Source organism: Pantherophis guttatus, chromosome 1 (assembly GCF_059756535.1).
Source record: "Pantherophis guttatus breed Tessera chromosome 1, ASM5975653v1, whole genome shotgun sequence".
Classification (NCBI taxonomy): Eukaryota; Metazoa; Chordata; class Lepidosauria; order Squamata; family Colubridae; genus Pantherophis; species Pantherophis guttatus.
Window position 1 is genome coordinate 309,273,038 of NC_142063.1, and position 15,799 is coordinate 309,288,836.

The following is a 15,799-nucleotide window of genomic DNA, read 5'->3' on the forward strand; positions in this document are numbered from 1 at the left end:
TCTTTTTTTAACTTTCAAGCTTAATTTACAGCCCTGGATTTCCCTGGACAACCAAATATTAATCCAAAGCCAAGTAGTTCTTGACTTATAATCATTAGTTTAACAACCCTGAAAAAACTGACTTGGGACTGGCTCTCACACTTACGACTATTGCAGTGTCCCCACAGTCATGTGATCAAAATTTGGGCACTTAGCAACTGGCATATATTTACAACAGTTGTAGCGTCCCAGGTCATGTGATGGCCATTTGTGACCTTCCTAGCTGGCTTCTGACAAGTAAGTCAATAGGAAAAAACTGGATTTGCTTCATGACCATGTGATTCGCATTAATGACCGTGTGATTGCTTACCAACAGTTGCAAAAAAAGTCAAAAAAATTCACTCAATTCACTTAACAACTGCCTTGCTTAGCAACAGAAATTCTGATCCTAATTGTGGTTGTAAATCAAGGATTATCTACACTAATCTGTCCAAATGCTCATTAAATCTACTCATCTAAGATGCTGAGCCCAGACAAGATTGGTTGAGACACCTTTCAGTATCTGTGCCTTTTAAGAATTATGTGTTCTCATTGCCAAAACAATAATTGAGACAAATAAGGAAAAGGAGTTGTGGGAATTAACTATCTCTCCAACCATTTACCTGATTCTTTCCTTGTACTCTGTGTTACTATCAGACAATGGATACTGGGTTGGGCGTGCGTACTTCCATTCTTGATATCATTATAATATGAGTAAGAGACAGCTGACTAGCTTTGAATAGGAAGTCATTCCATTTGTAACAGCTTCTGAGAATTAATAATTAGGAAGGGGCCATGTCAAATTTATTCAGATTAATTTTGATTTAAGGCATGTTTGCAATCATTTCAGTGGGAGCTCTTTTTACCGATGGGCTGACAGGAAGAAAGCTTTCAGGATATGTAAGTGGAGCAGGCTTCTCTCATGATTAATGCAAAACAATTCATTTTCAAAATACAAATACAAATTAGACACTGAGTCTTTTGATTCAGATCTCACAGCTATTCACAAAAACGTATGTGTCTGGGTGGGTTCCTCCTCCTCCTCCTCTCAGACTCGGAGACAGAGGAATGATACCTGTATATAGTGGTGAAATGTAAAATTTGTTACTACCGGTTCTGTGGGTGTGGCTTGGTGATCAGGATTAATGTGACTGGGTGGGCATGGCCAACTTTTTTTTTTTACACTTTTTAAAAGCATTCGGGCGAATAGGTTGTAAAAACATACTTTTAAAAGGTAAACAAAAGGCTCTGACGATCACAGCTGTGGCGTGTAATCATCAAAGCCTTTTTTAAAACTTTTTAAAAGCAGGAAGTAATGACACCTGGGTGGGTGGGCGGAGCCTCGCACCACCATCGCTACCGGTTCTCCGAACCACCTGCCACAATCACTACCGGATCGCCTGATCCAGTCCGAACCGGGAGCATTTCACCCCTGCCTGTATAGTACATATATATTTAAAGATAAAAAAGCAATAAATATATTCTTTGGAGGTACCATTCCTCTATCTCCAAGTGTCTACCAAAGCCAGATTAGCCATCAAACAATTAAAAAAAAGGTATTTGGTAATTTGCCTTGGTTGAGTTTAATTTTCTTCTCTGAAATTCTACCAAGTTGTAGGAAGCTACTTTATCCCAGTCTTCATCAAACATCAGCCTCATATAAAAATGTTACTTGGTTGATAAGGTAATGTTAAAAAGTTCCCTTTATTATCATTTGGAACATGATGATGATGATCAAATTATAGATTTAGTCATTAATGAAGGCAAATGTACACATCCCAGGATAATGTTGCAGGATAAAATCTGGGTGGGTTACTGGGACTAGAGGCTTAGTCTTCCAAGCTTTAGGATTTCTGCTGGAGCCCATCCTCAGGGAAGTTCTCTCTACCAGAATTTGTGCTTTGGGCTATTTTTCCATATAAATACTAAATCTAACATATAGATTTAGTCTCCAAAGTCAAATACTTCACTTCCCTTTTTCTTATTGGTGCTTTTTGCAAAGAAATTATATCTTGCCTCAATTTTTCTTAATAATGATTTTTTTTCTTTTTAAGGTACATTTGCTCCATTTATATTCCATATTAAACATTTGTAATCCATATTCAAGCAAACAATTTATCAATTTTTTGGAATTCTGGAGTGGTATGATTAATTCCTGTTTGCCATGTTAAGTGGGAACTATGAATTAGCATCCAACAGATCTGGAAGGACCATGTTATAGAAGATTAAATTGATTTAAGGGACATCTGCAAAGTAGCAAGGCATGGAAGAATAAGTCTTCTTATTCCTATTATACCAGCTAGTAGTGGGTTGCTACCGGTTTGCCACAAATTGGGCAAACCAGTAGCGGCGGTGGCAGGAGGCTCCACCCACCTGCCCAGACGCTTCTGGGTTGCCTTTGGTTCGCACCGGTTTGATAGAACCGGTAGTAAAACTGGCGGGAGGCTCCGCCCACCACCCCCAATGTCATAAAAACGCTTCTGTGCATGCGCAGAAGAGCGCACGGCCCCACTGCAAACCGGTAGTAAAGGTAAGTAGAACCCACCGCTGCCCTGTACTCATCGTTAATATTTTTTTTTTTAAATTTGATTTATATGCCGCCCTTCTCTGGAGACTCAGGGTGGCTTACAATGCGTTAAGCAATAGCCTTCATGCTTTGTTCCGGGAGGTGCAATGATTACAAAAAATGATGAGTACCAAACAATTTTTTCCCATAAGGAATAATGTAAATAAATTTAATGCATTCACAAACCAAAGACAATGCACATTTTATGTAAAAAGTTAGGTTTGTGTATCATTATTTTACATGAGAAATAAACCTAAAAATTAATAAAATACTTGGATTAAATTAAATAAAAAAACCATTTTATCTGTAATGATGAGAGAAAAAAAGTGCAAAAATACACAAAATAACCACAGAAGTTAAGATAAGATTGCATGGGATGTGCAGAGGGCAAGAGCGTCATACTTTGTTTTGATTGGAAAGGGTCGCGAGTCACAAGGCCACTGAAACTGACAAGTTCTAGCTTGCATGTCGAGTACCAAACAAACGACAAGTACCAGGACAAAATTTTCTTGTCAAAATGATGAGTTTCAAAGCAGTTGAGTACCAAGGTACCACTGTGTATGAATTCATGCCTTTCCTTCTAATTACTCCACATTTGGCCTTTTGCCTGCTTGGCTTCCCACATTTTAATTAAATCCCAAAGAAAGCTATGGGGAGCAAACTTTTCCAATAGATAGGGTTGCCCATTACATTTTCTTTAGCACAAAGGAGATTTTGAGATTTGTAGGCCACACATTATTACCTCTTTCTTGAACTGTGAACAAGGATTGTGAATATTTACATCTGAATAACTGCTATTCCTCATTAAGGAGCATTATTATCCTTAATTGGCATGCTGTATTTTATTTTCTCTGAATGAGAACTTATAACATTGCAGCTTGCATTTCTATCAAGGTAGGGTGGAAACCCTATCAGGAATCAACTCCTCAATTAAAATAAAAATACTTCACCTATTAGTTCTGTACCGCAGATGTATGTATATTTATCTAGCAAGGTTTTAGATAAGTTCTACTTCTGTTGACTTAGGGGGGCAAATGATGGCAAAGTCAGCTGTGAAATGAAAAGCCAAGTAATGGAGGGGTTGGAACTACTCCTCTACATAACAAATTTTCAACTTTTAAGGTTTTTCAGCTTAGAAAAGAAGACGGAGAAGAAGAAATGGTAGCACTGTATAATATGTAGCATGTTTGGATATCTTATTCACATTCCCACAGATCTGACAAGGATATTAGTTATGGTTGCAAGATTCCTGTACTGTAAATCTCTTGATGCATTGCTTTGCTGTCTTTGTTACCCATTAAACTTCTATCTGACTTGCTGCAGTTCTAGCATGTTGTGTCTTAGCTAGTCCTTAATATAAAAAGTTCAAAGATAATTGCTTATGTCTGTATAAATTAATACCAAGAATGAGGATTTTTTCTACTTTGTAGAGGTTGGAGTGTCAAATGAGAATCAGAAAAGGCCCAACTGAAATCTCCATCCAGCTATGAAGATGATTAGATGTCAAACAAACATTGATTTGAAAGGGGCCATTTAGGCTATCAGTATATCAGTATATCAGTATATCAGTTCAGTATAGGAATCACAGCTTCCACTTGAAAGGGTGCCCGTTATCTTTCTGGGAAATTGGTTCTATTATTGTGGAGCTTATTATTCTCTCTTAGCCTAATCTAAACTCATAGGACTTTTATGAAGATAGGGGAAAAAATCATATATACCTTTGTGGCCTCCTTTGATTTCTCTGGCACCGAGTAAGGAAGACTGGCTTGCCCTACCAACAAGATGGCACAGGACCCTTGTGAAGGGACTTCACAAACCAGGCCCCAACATTTCTGTTCTTCCATACATTTGGTAGTTTTTTGTAGAGCTATAAACTAGTGGGGTACTATCAGGGCTCTTATTTTAGCTGGAATTAACTTACAGAGTGTTTCCCTGGGCTATAAATGTATCTAGCTGAAAAACAGACATGAATTATGCAGTGTTGAGAGTATTATAACAATATAATATTAATAAGCAAAGTCATAATCATCAACATATTTTGCATCTGAGAGATGAACTTCTTGATTGGTAAAAACATTTGCAGGAGCTCAGAAAAGAATAGAACAGCCAAGAGCTCTCTTCTTCTTCCCCTCCCTCTCTCTTTCTCTCTCTCCCAGGATTGTCAAAACATAATTTTGAAACTGCTCATCATTGTCTCAATTTGACAATAATATTTTAGCTAGTAAAAATATCTGGTAGGATTCCTTAAAGGTTTTAATTACATTCTAGCAATATTACTCTTTAGACATGTAAAATAGGCCTTTTTTTGAGCTTCATTAGCAAAAGTGCCTTTTTAATGGCCTTTGGTGCTACTGGCTAATCCATTATTCGTTTTGTTCCTAAAATTCCTCATAAAGCAGATTTCACCAGATGACCATTTGGGTTATTTCACTGGATCACTTACCTGGGTAAAAGTGTATGCATGATACACTAACCCTATCCCTTCACCTAAGTCAGGTATGCCATGCAAACAGGACTGGACTATATTTCATTTTGATAGAGAAGGGAACAGCATCCCCCCCCACCCCCGGTTCAGTGTCAATAGATTGAAGAACTGTATGGTAATTTGGAAGTTGACTGGAGGTGGGTGGATCTGGAGCTTGGAGCAGGCCTGAGGCAAATGTACCTTACTCTCCCTCTTTGTTTTTCACACACTCACTTACAAATTCATGTACTCCCTTCTTACTCACACATATAGAAATTACAAGACTTCTCCCAAAAAGATTGTGTAGAAAGTGAGAAGCTTTCTAAGAGACAGTGCCTGCTCAAAGGTAGCCAGAAGCGATGTTTACAGATCATGCAAAGGGAGATTTATCCCTAAATTACTATAACTAGTGTTTGGTTACTGATGTTATTTCACTACCTAATTACTACATTTTAAGTGGCTTGATTCTCATTAACTTCCAACATTATTTAAAATTTGAAAGTATTCAGTTACAATGCTACACATTGAAAGGTTTTTCTTTTATGTACACCGAGAGCGTATGCACCAAAACAAATTCTTTGAGTGTCCAATCACACTTGGCCAATAAAAAATTCTATTCTATTCTATTCTATTCTATTCTATTCTGTTCTGTTCTGTTCTGTTCTGTTCTGTTCTGTTCTATTCTATTCTATTCTATTCTATTCTATTCTATTCTATTCTATTCTATTCTATTCTATTCTATTCTATTCTATTAGTTTTATTTGCCCCTCATTCATACATCAGTCTGTCCACTTGCAACCACTATAACTGCTCTGCCCAGAGTCATGGATTTCAATATGTTGTTATGTGGCCCATTTCACGATTACAAAGGTCTATTTATAATGTGAATAATAAGCATTACAAAAATCACAATAAAATCCATTCTAATAGAAATTAGAAATTAACAGGCATACATGTTGAATAAAATTTAGTATGAATGCAAAAACTAAAGCAAGTGAACAGAAACTGGCTGCCTAGGGAAGAGCAAACCGCTGTATAACAGTGCCCTCAATTCTCAGACATACAGACATTCCAGAAGGAAACTAGGATCAATGATATCCAAGGCTACCTACAAGTCTGAAACACTTCCATAAAAAGGGAAGGTTACAAGCCATATCACCTTTCTTAATATGGCCACATACAAGAACACTTTAAGAGTTGGGTCACTATTACCTCCTTCAAGTCAGCTCTGCTCTTCTTAGAGATTGACCACTTTTACTACTATTCCCTTCCTGAGCTTCCTGAAAGAGCCACGTTGGCTAAGCTCACTAGTAAGGAAGCTCATTTCATCAATCACTCTAACCCAGTGATGGCTAACCTTTTTCGGATGAAGTGCCCAAAGTGTGCTCCCTTTAACCCCCAAAATGCCCCCTGCATGCCCCCACCCCCCGTGTATGCATGCGTGGGCCTCCACGGGTGCCCCTCCCCCTACACATGTGTGCGTGGCCCCCTGTACACATGTGGCCCCCCTGCATGCACCCCGCCCTGTATGCATGCATGGCAGAGACTCAAAGACCAGCTGGCCGGTGGGAGGCGCATGCGCAGCAGAGCTGAACGGGGGCAACAGCTCGCTTGCCCACAGAGAGGGTGCTGTGTGCCACCTCCGGCATGCATGCCATAGGTTCGCCATCACGGCCCTAACCTCTTCCTCAGAATTAAAAAACTGAAATAAAATCTCATATAACCTTGCAAGATGCTGTCTCCTCCTCAGATCTCTTCCACACAGACTCCAAATCTGAGCTCCGTTAAGCAATTTTGCCACTATACCTATTCCACAATGGTTCTCAGAATGATTTTCTTGTGCCTCAGCATGTAAAAGGAAGTAAGTTACAGTAAATACTGTAGTGGTGGCATAGTCTACTGTTACAACAAGGGCAAACAAGAAAGCTTTGCCATTCTTATTGCCACAGTGTAAGCTCAGATAGAAGATCTCCATAGTCAATCAAGTTCACTTCTGCTCTTTCTTTACCAATACCAATTTTCTACCACTGTCTCTTCTGCTGCTTCATCTCCCAGAGCTCTTTGGTAAACTGAGGACTCTCCTGAAATTGGTTGATAGAGAGAGGCCATTTAGGGACAATCTTATCACGGAGTCCTCTATTATTGTGAGAACCCACATCACGTAAAGCTTTATTGGCTCAAGCCAGGATTTTGGATTGGGCCTGGGAATGGAGAGTAAGAATTTACAAGACAGAATCATAATGTCCAGTTTTAATTAGAATTCTTAGAGTTTTGCAATAGATGATTATTCCATATTATTGTTTAGAGACATCTCTTCTGCCAAAGAAATGACCTAACAAGGCAGGAATGGTAGTTGCAAAAACAAGCTTTAAGCCTGGGAAGTAAAGAAAGTACGGAAAAGAAACTAAAACTGACTCCTTCCTAATACACTGGACTCTGGAGTATATAAAAGAAGGAAATGGAAACTCAGACTTCCAAGATTACATTGTATCAATACAGTTTAGTATGAAGGAGAAAAATAAACCAAAAACAGCTTGGCCCAACAAAATGGCTACAGGTATGCTTCAATATTATCAAAATACTAAAAATATAAAATAGTTTACTAAAGGGATTGAAACTGCAAATCCAGAGACTAGTTACTAGAAAAGGTGAAGTTGATCCCTTTTGACATTTACTGATTTTGCTTTTTGAAATGGGAAATGTGGAACAATATAAAAAGTGCAATGGAGTCCTACCAAAGAGCCAGCGATTCACCTTCTTTTAATCTTCCTTTTCCCATCCTCCAAGTTGCTTTATACTGCAGAATTCACCTTTCAGCTGAATTGGCTGCTTCCTTTGAATAGCTATTAGTAGCAGCACACTTCAGTTAATGCGCAACCATTGTTGCATTGAATGATTAAATCTTTTGGGAGCTCCAAAAGTGCCTTTTAGTTTTAGTGGTGCATATTCCAGGAAACATTAATTTACAAAAACTGATGCATGGTGCTGAAGTATGAAGGGTGGGTTGAGGGATTCATTCAGTTGTTGTTGTTTTTATCAAAAATTGACATTTAAGAAAAGTCCACTGAATACAAGCAGCAATAGACTTCACACAATTATATGGTTGAATTAGTTTCTTCATGCCTTCTGTTTGGGTTATTTATATTTCTAAATAAATTATAGGATCCTATCATTCCTATCATCAGAAGTACTTTCCAGATTTATGAAAGTTATTATTAAGCACATCCCAGGAAATAGTGTAGAATTTTAAGTAAAAATGCTAGGCATTCAAGCTATGTATATTACTATAATACTGATTTTAAAAAAAACCAGAAGGAAGGTAAGCTTTGGAATCTCATTCACGTACTAATTTTGCATGGGGAAATTATAAGGATATCCACTACACAACATCTAGACATCAGTGAGTGGATTTTTAAGTATTAAAGCATATAGACCCTATCTTTCTATAGCACAAAGTATACAGAGCATCTCCCACCCAAGTGTAATGTTCAAAAGTACATAAATTAAACTCATTTTATATTACTATAAACTAAGAATAATTTTAAATGAAATGATATGCCAATTAAAAGAATATTATTTGCAGAAAAAAATCCAATAGCAGCAGATAACAAGAAGGCAGTACACCTTTTTCTCCTTTGGCAGATATAGCTATATTAGCCCATGAGAGAGAGAGAAAAAAACAGAATTAAAAATCCATTATTGAGCAACAGACTTTTAGGATTTACTACAATGCCATCAACATTTGGATGCAAACTGTCCAGCTCTCCAGAACACTTTTTACAGATTAAGCATTACAAAAAAAGGGCAGAAGGGAGAAAACCATTTACTAACAAGTTTTGCAATTAATTTATGTTTAGTTTTCTGTGACAAAGCAATGGGAAGTATTTTTGCTCTCAATTCTAAAAATTTGAAGGAACCAAGAAGGTTCTGCCTTCTCTGTATTTATGAATTTCTTGTATGGCTGTTTGTATGTGCCAGATCCCTTCTATTGAAGGCTGTCATCTTACGGGACCAGAGATAGAGACCACTTTGCTGTCATGGCTACTGCTCTCTGGAACAGAATTTCACTAGAGATATAGATGGTTCTTCACTCCTGGGGTTCTAAAAAGCACTCAAGATCTCAAGATTCAGTGATGCAGTGGATGTAATGTGCTGGTGCCTGGAGGCTGTGAGGGTCTGGATGGGAGTCAACAGGCTCAGACTTAAGCCAGACAGACCGAGTGTCTGTGGGTATTGCCTCCTAAAGACCATATTGATTGTCCATCCTTGGTTCTGGGTGGGGGGTAGAAATTGTTCCTCTCAGAACAGGCTCGCAATTTGGGTGTCCTCCTAGACTCACAGCTAAGATTAGAGCAACATCTGACAGCTGTGGCTAGGGGGACCTTTGCACAAGTTCGCCTGGTGCACTAATTGCGACCCTACTTGGATCGGGAGGCTCTCCTCACAGTCACTCATGCCCTTGTCACCTCACGGTTAGATTATTGCAATGCGCTCTACATGGGGCTACCCTTGAAAAGTGTTCGGAGACTACAGTTGGTCCAGAATGCAGCCGCACGAGCTATCGTGGGTACACCTAGATATACCCACATTACACCAATTCTCCATGAGCTGCACTGGCTCCCTATTGGTTTCCAGGCACAATTCAAGGTGTTGGTTATTACTTTTAAAGCCCTACATGGCTCAGGGCCAGGTTATCTTCGAGTCCGCCTTCTACCACATAGCTCCCAGCGACCGGTAAGATCCCACAGATCTCCTCTGGGTCCCATCAGCTAAACAATGCCGGCTGGCGGGCCTGCGGGGGAGGGCCTTCTCTGTGGCTGCCCCAGCTGTCTGGAACCAGTTACCTCCTGAGGTCCGGACCACCCCCCACCCTATTGGCCTTCTGAAAAGCAGTGAAGACCTGGCTTTTCCGGCAGGCCTGGGGCCATTGATCTCGCTGTTGTGATCTTGTGAGATCCGGCCATGAATGGTGTGAATGGGTTTTAATGTTTTAATTTTTAAATGTTTTTTATAATGGGTTTTTTTTAAAAAAATGCATTGTAAGCTGCCCTGAGTCTCCGGAGAAAAGTGGCATATAAATTGAATGAATGAATGAATGAATGAATGAATGAATGAATAAATAAATAAATAAGTACATAAGATCTGGCTTTAGCCTCAGGCTTGGAATCAATGTGTTTGTGGGTCCCTAATTTGGTTTGATTTGTTATTGTTATGGTTGTTTTAGTCCAGGTTGCTTGTGGTACTGTATGTTTTTAACTGCTTTTATCGGGTTGGTATTTGTTAGCGGCCCAGAGTCTATGGGAGTGGTGGCTGTAGTAAATTTAAATTTAGTGTATGCAAATATGTGTGGAGGGGGAAGGAACTCTTTCGTTTCCTTTTCTCATTGGGTTAGAAGAAAGAAAAGGATAGAACAGGAAAAAGAGAGGAAAAATAAGGGTACCAAAGATGGCTGCTTCTTGTTAGAATTGCTGTCACTTCTATCTGTTCACTTAATCCTTCTTTTCTCTGGATGGTGTGAAAGACTGAACCCAATTAAAGCTGAGGAAGCGGTTCCTTTTCATTCATCTACACCAAGGATTTGTAACTTAGTTCAGATTTTTGCAGGGTTTCTACTGTCTTGCCCAGCACTACAGTTCTCAGGATTTTTCAGGAAGAAGATAGTGTATACTGTTAAATCAGGATCTGGTAGTGCTGGTTGCTGTGAAAAAGAGAAGAAAAAGGTCTAGAGGAAGTAAAAGAGAAAAAGAAATATATAAATGGGGAGGGTGGGGTGGGGTGAGTCTCTGTTGCAAAATTGGGGTTAAAAGACGTTCACTAGGGTAAAAACCCAGAAAAATAATTTGCAACTACCTGGTTTCAAAAGTGAGGAAGGATTTAAAGCTAGATCCAACAATTATTTTCACTTTATTGTAATCATTTTCCTAGCAACTCAGAGTAGTACAAATGGTACTCTTCACCACCTATTATAGATTATAATGATGACTGGTCCTAGGTCACCTAGTTAAATTGATTGTTGATATGAGATTTAAATACATTTATCCTTGGCCTTAACCCAATATGCTCACTCCCACCTCACTTCAGAAGTGATCTATCATCCACTTCACAATCCTGTGGGTGTTAGGGAAAAATTAAAAGATGCATTCTCTTGAGTTAAATCAGACCAAAGGACACATTGAAAAAAACATTTCTTTTTTTCAATTTAATTGTTAAGAGGGAAGTGCCTGGGGCTGTCAGGGAGTGTAAGGGTTAAAAAAAAAAGTCTACGTGGCAGCTTTTTGCAATTAAAACCTTATTTCTTTGTATGTAACATGCATAAAAAGAGAAAGGCTTTGAGTGTGCAGTTGTGCCAACCATCTTGACATTTTTTTATCCTCCTTGAAGATGCCCTGAAATATAGTGGGGAATACAGTGAGAGGTTTTAGAAAATAATCTCTTCTTGTAAAGATAGAGGCCACAGCTAACAATCAGTTGCTAAACTCCTGTTGATCAACACATTCTAACGTCACCCTGAAGTAATTGTTGTTACGATTTAATTTATTTATTAAACTTTTATGCTGCCCATCTTACCAGAGGTGACTTTAGATGCCTTTAGTGCTGTAAGCATAATATTTATATATTTAGGTGGATTTAATGCAATATCCTCCTCTATATGTACTACAGAGTAGAAGCTACAGTTAAAAGAAGTGTGGCCAGGGGAAGTGTTGACAGGGAAAGCAACTTTCAACACTAATATTTCCCAATCTCTACATTTCAAAGAATAGCACTGTCTTATTATTTTATTTGTGAAGGAGAATGTATTGACATAAAAAAATTTTTTTTTACAATTATGGGAGCTAGACATGGGAGAATGTCTAGTAGATTGTGACCAATAATGCTAGTTCATAAAGTGGTATTCTTTATGAAAAAAAATAAAGAACATTGTTTAATAGATTATTAGCTGTATGTGACAAAGTCAGCCATATCTGCTAGTATTTTCTTTGCAGATACAGTAAGTAGGTAGCTAGGACAGGGATAGACAGAAAGTAAATTTGAATCTACTAGTACATCACAACGTTATTGGTAATATAACACAAAGTTGGCCATTTCTGTCTAGAAGGTAGAAGGCCCCACCCAGCAAAGTATCATTTATGCAACACTTTTAGCATCACCTATCTCTCAGGGCAAAGCTTGGAAAGGTAGAAGGAAAGAGAAGAGAATGACAAGCAGCAAAGTGAATGGCCTCAATTACAGCAGTGTTGGAAGACCTGAAGGACAGATTGGGGAAAGGTTGTCTTGGAGAAAAAAAAAGTTCATTAAAAGTTGACACTAATTTAATCAATCAATCAAATTTCAGGGCACCTGCAGAAGCCTGTAGATGGACAAAGTAATATGTAAATTTTTTCTGCAAAATTTTTGGCAAGGTTTATGGACATTAATTCTTAGAATTCTTACTATCACTACTTTCCTAAGATACTAAAATGTACAGAACCTAGCAATCTTCAAAATGTAATGCATATCTCATTTTATGACATGTGACATTCAGTTCTTGCTTTTAAATCTAGATATTTAATTCTACTTCCCTTTGATGTAATGCAAGGTTAAATGTCACACTCCCTATCACTAGATGGGAAGTGGTGATGGGGAAAAAGAAGAAAATCAAAACTCTGTAATACTTTATTGGTACTGAATAAAATTTCATTCTGAAGGAATTTCGATAGAATCTATACTTGCCATCTAGTTCAGCCTGATTTTAAATGTGTCATCAGAAAATACAGAACTATTTTAGCAATATCAGATTGGTAACAGACACAAAATCAGGGATGCAGGAAACAGGAACTGGACATTTTATCCCATTCACTCTACTTTTGCTTCAGATATAAAACACAATTAACTGCCCATGATGGCGAGACCAACCCCTGTTTATGAAGGCATCCTGACTTTCAGATCACTTTCCAAACTTCAGTTGCTATAGCAACTTAAGAAAGCTTTCTAGAAAAAGAAACATCACTTCTGAACTTCACCCATTCTACTTCATTAAAGTATACCAGCTGTTTATGTTTGTTTGGAGTTTTGAAAGGAACATGCACGTAGTGTGTTACTCAAATCTTGTTTCTTTGTGGAAAAATAATTAAAGCCACCAATAAATGTCACTAATATATTAACTTAATCTTTCTGAGAGCCAAAAAAAAAAAAATCCTTTCCTCCTTCCTATGTAGACCCTTCCTTTTGTTTTCTTACACACCATTTTTGCATGTCATCAGAAAGTGCATTTCAGCTCTCATACAATGCTAGTGAGAGGTTAATTGGCATAGGATGTAATAAAGAAAAGGATATATTTGTGCATTAATTTTAAAAAGTTTTATTTGGTTTAAAGGCTGATTTGCATACTGATTTTAACCTTATATCTGAAAATGCCCTTTTCAGGAAAACTATTGCATTGGTATACTTAATAATATAGGATAGCTATTTCTGTGTGATTTTGAATACAAAAACATGAATTTGACACTTTAGCTTTAAAGCATAATAAGCATTTCTCTTTTTAGCAAAATTCAAATTATATTTTTGTCACTGATTCCTAACCTAAAGTTGAGGAGTGATTTCTTGCATTTCTAGCCAATGATGTTGATCCTGATGAGTTAATGCATTTGGAGAAAACTAGTTTAGGAAAACTTTTTGTTTACTTCTAAATATATTGTATATGAAGATCTTGTTTTACTGTGATTGATTTCCATTGACTTTGAGGTAAAGCCCTTGAAATGGTGACATTTAATTATGAATACTTATAGATTTGTATTTTTAAATGTAACTGGGAAATAAATTCTTTCAATCTTTCCTTTAAAAATGGATGGGAGAGAAATGGTAGAGAACAATGGTTGTTTAGTGGGTTATGACTCTTCAGCTACAAATTATTATTCTAAAATAAAATGTGAAATGGTCAGTTTTAAATAAAAGGGTATGTCCAGATATGTAGTCAATAAATTTCTTAGTCAGCATGGTCAATACTTTCATTTATTTGCTGGATTTATAACCTGCCCTGTGCTAAAGGAGTTGAAGGCAGCATACATAGTATTTACTCCTCCACTTTCTTCAACAGCCCTGGGATTGGGAGTAGGTGACTGGCCTAAATTTAGCCAATGAGTTTCCATGACCAAGGGTGAACTTGAAACTTGGTCTCCCTGATTTTAGCCCAACACTTTCTCACACTTTCTGGAGAATATCAAATTGTGAAAGGCTACCTTTGGTATTTGAAAGAGAAGGAAGAAAGGAAGGAAGGAAGGAAGGAAGGAAGGAAGGAAGGAAGGAAGGAAGGAAAAAAGGAAGGAAGGAAGAAAGACTTACCTATTGTTGAAACCACTGTGCCCACAAAATAGAAAGCTCCTGTGAAGTCCCATCTTGGTCGAAGGGCATCTACTCTAATACCTGCAGCCATGGCTGCCTCATAGCTTCTTAAGAAGGCCTTCAGCTCAGGGAGACTAATGTTGAAGATCTGGCTAAAGTTGTGAAGGGTCCAGTCCCAACGATGCTGTGCTTCTGCTTCAGATGGGCTCTCAATGGCTGAGAAGATGGTAGCTCCAACAGTCAGGTATGCCACAATGAGTACTGCTAAAAGGACAAACCTACCATTGTCCTCGTTGAAATGTGACATGCAGCAGCAGCCTTTAAGTCTCCTGATAGACATCATCCAAATTTCAGCACCACAGAGGTGATGGAAAATGACCAACACCTCATTGGGGGGACTGGCATGGAGATATTATCCAGTTAAAGCATCCAATAGAAGAAAAAAAGATCCTTATGTTGAAGTGTTTCCCTTCTGAGTCATGGGTATTGGCTTGTCATGCTTATGTCAATGCAGACTTCCATTAACTTGATTTCCATTGAACTCTCCCACATCAGCCTAGGCATATCAATTTTCATATAACTATTTCGGAAATTCTGTTGCCCCTGAAGCCCACTTCCAAGCATTGGCTGTGCCTTGTAAAGAATAGCTTTTCTCTTCCATCTCAGATAATTGCACTTGGTCATGTTCTTTGTAGTCTAGCCTTTATCCCAATCAAAGATGTCCAGGTCTAGTTGAGAGAGGAAAAAAACAACAGTCTAAATTAGTGTTGCTGATGTATGATATAGAGGGCCAAAGGAATCTAGGATAGTCCTCCTCCTAAAGGATGCCAAATGTTCATTTCACCTCCCATCATTTCCTTTTCATGCTTGCCTCAGACTTTGGAATGAATCTCCTTCCGTTATGCATCACCAGCATCGCTCTTCTTTTCTGAGTCCTTTAAACTCTATGCAGGTAGCATTCTCATGTATTGAATACACTTGGAAAGCTACAAAAGACAGCTGCATTCAACACAATTTATAAAGGAGAGCAAATGCTCAGCACATTTACTTGACATAGACACAGAAAATGGAAAAAGCTGGTTGGATAAATCAATTTAAGTAAAGCTTTATCCAACCAGCTGTTTCCATTTTTCTGTATGTTTCAACTAGATGAGTATTCATCAGCTTCATGATTGAGGAAAACCTGAATCAACGAGACAACACCCATGTAACTTCATTTAGATCTCCACTGAATAAACTCACTTTCTCTCTTTCTAACCACTTCCAATTGATATTTGTTCAATAAAAAATTTGGAACTTTGGAAATTCAAGACTGCATATTACTTCTCCCCTCCCCAGTAAAGTTATTCCTGTCCCTCGTAAATCTGAATTAAAATGGGGAAACAGTGTCCTACCATATTCAACCACTACTGGATATGCAGTTTAGCATGAAG

The 15,799-nt window shown here is 38.1% G+C and overlaps 1 protein-coding gene across 2 annotated transcripts in view; it reads right to left on the reverse strand.

Annotated features, from left to right (window-relative positions):
* The window catches only part of KCNK12 (potassium two pore domain channel subfamily K member 12), a 35,250-nt gene that overhangs the window by 18,847 nt on the left and 604 nt on the right, over window positions 1-15,799 (reverse strand). For both annotated transcript variants that reach the window (XM_060692564.2, XM_034427441.3), the window contains exon 2: window positions 14,367-15,094. In XM_060692564.2, coding sequence (XP_060548547.1) covers window positions 14,367-14,709 — 343 coding nt within the window. In that variant the 5' untranslated portion in view covers window positions 14,710-15,094. The remainder of the gene's footprint in view (window positions 1-14,366; window positions 15,095-15,799) is intronic.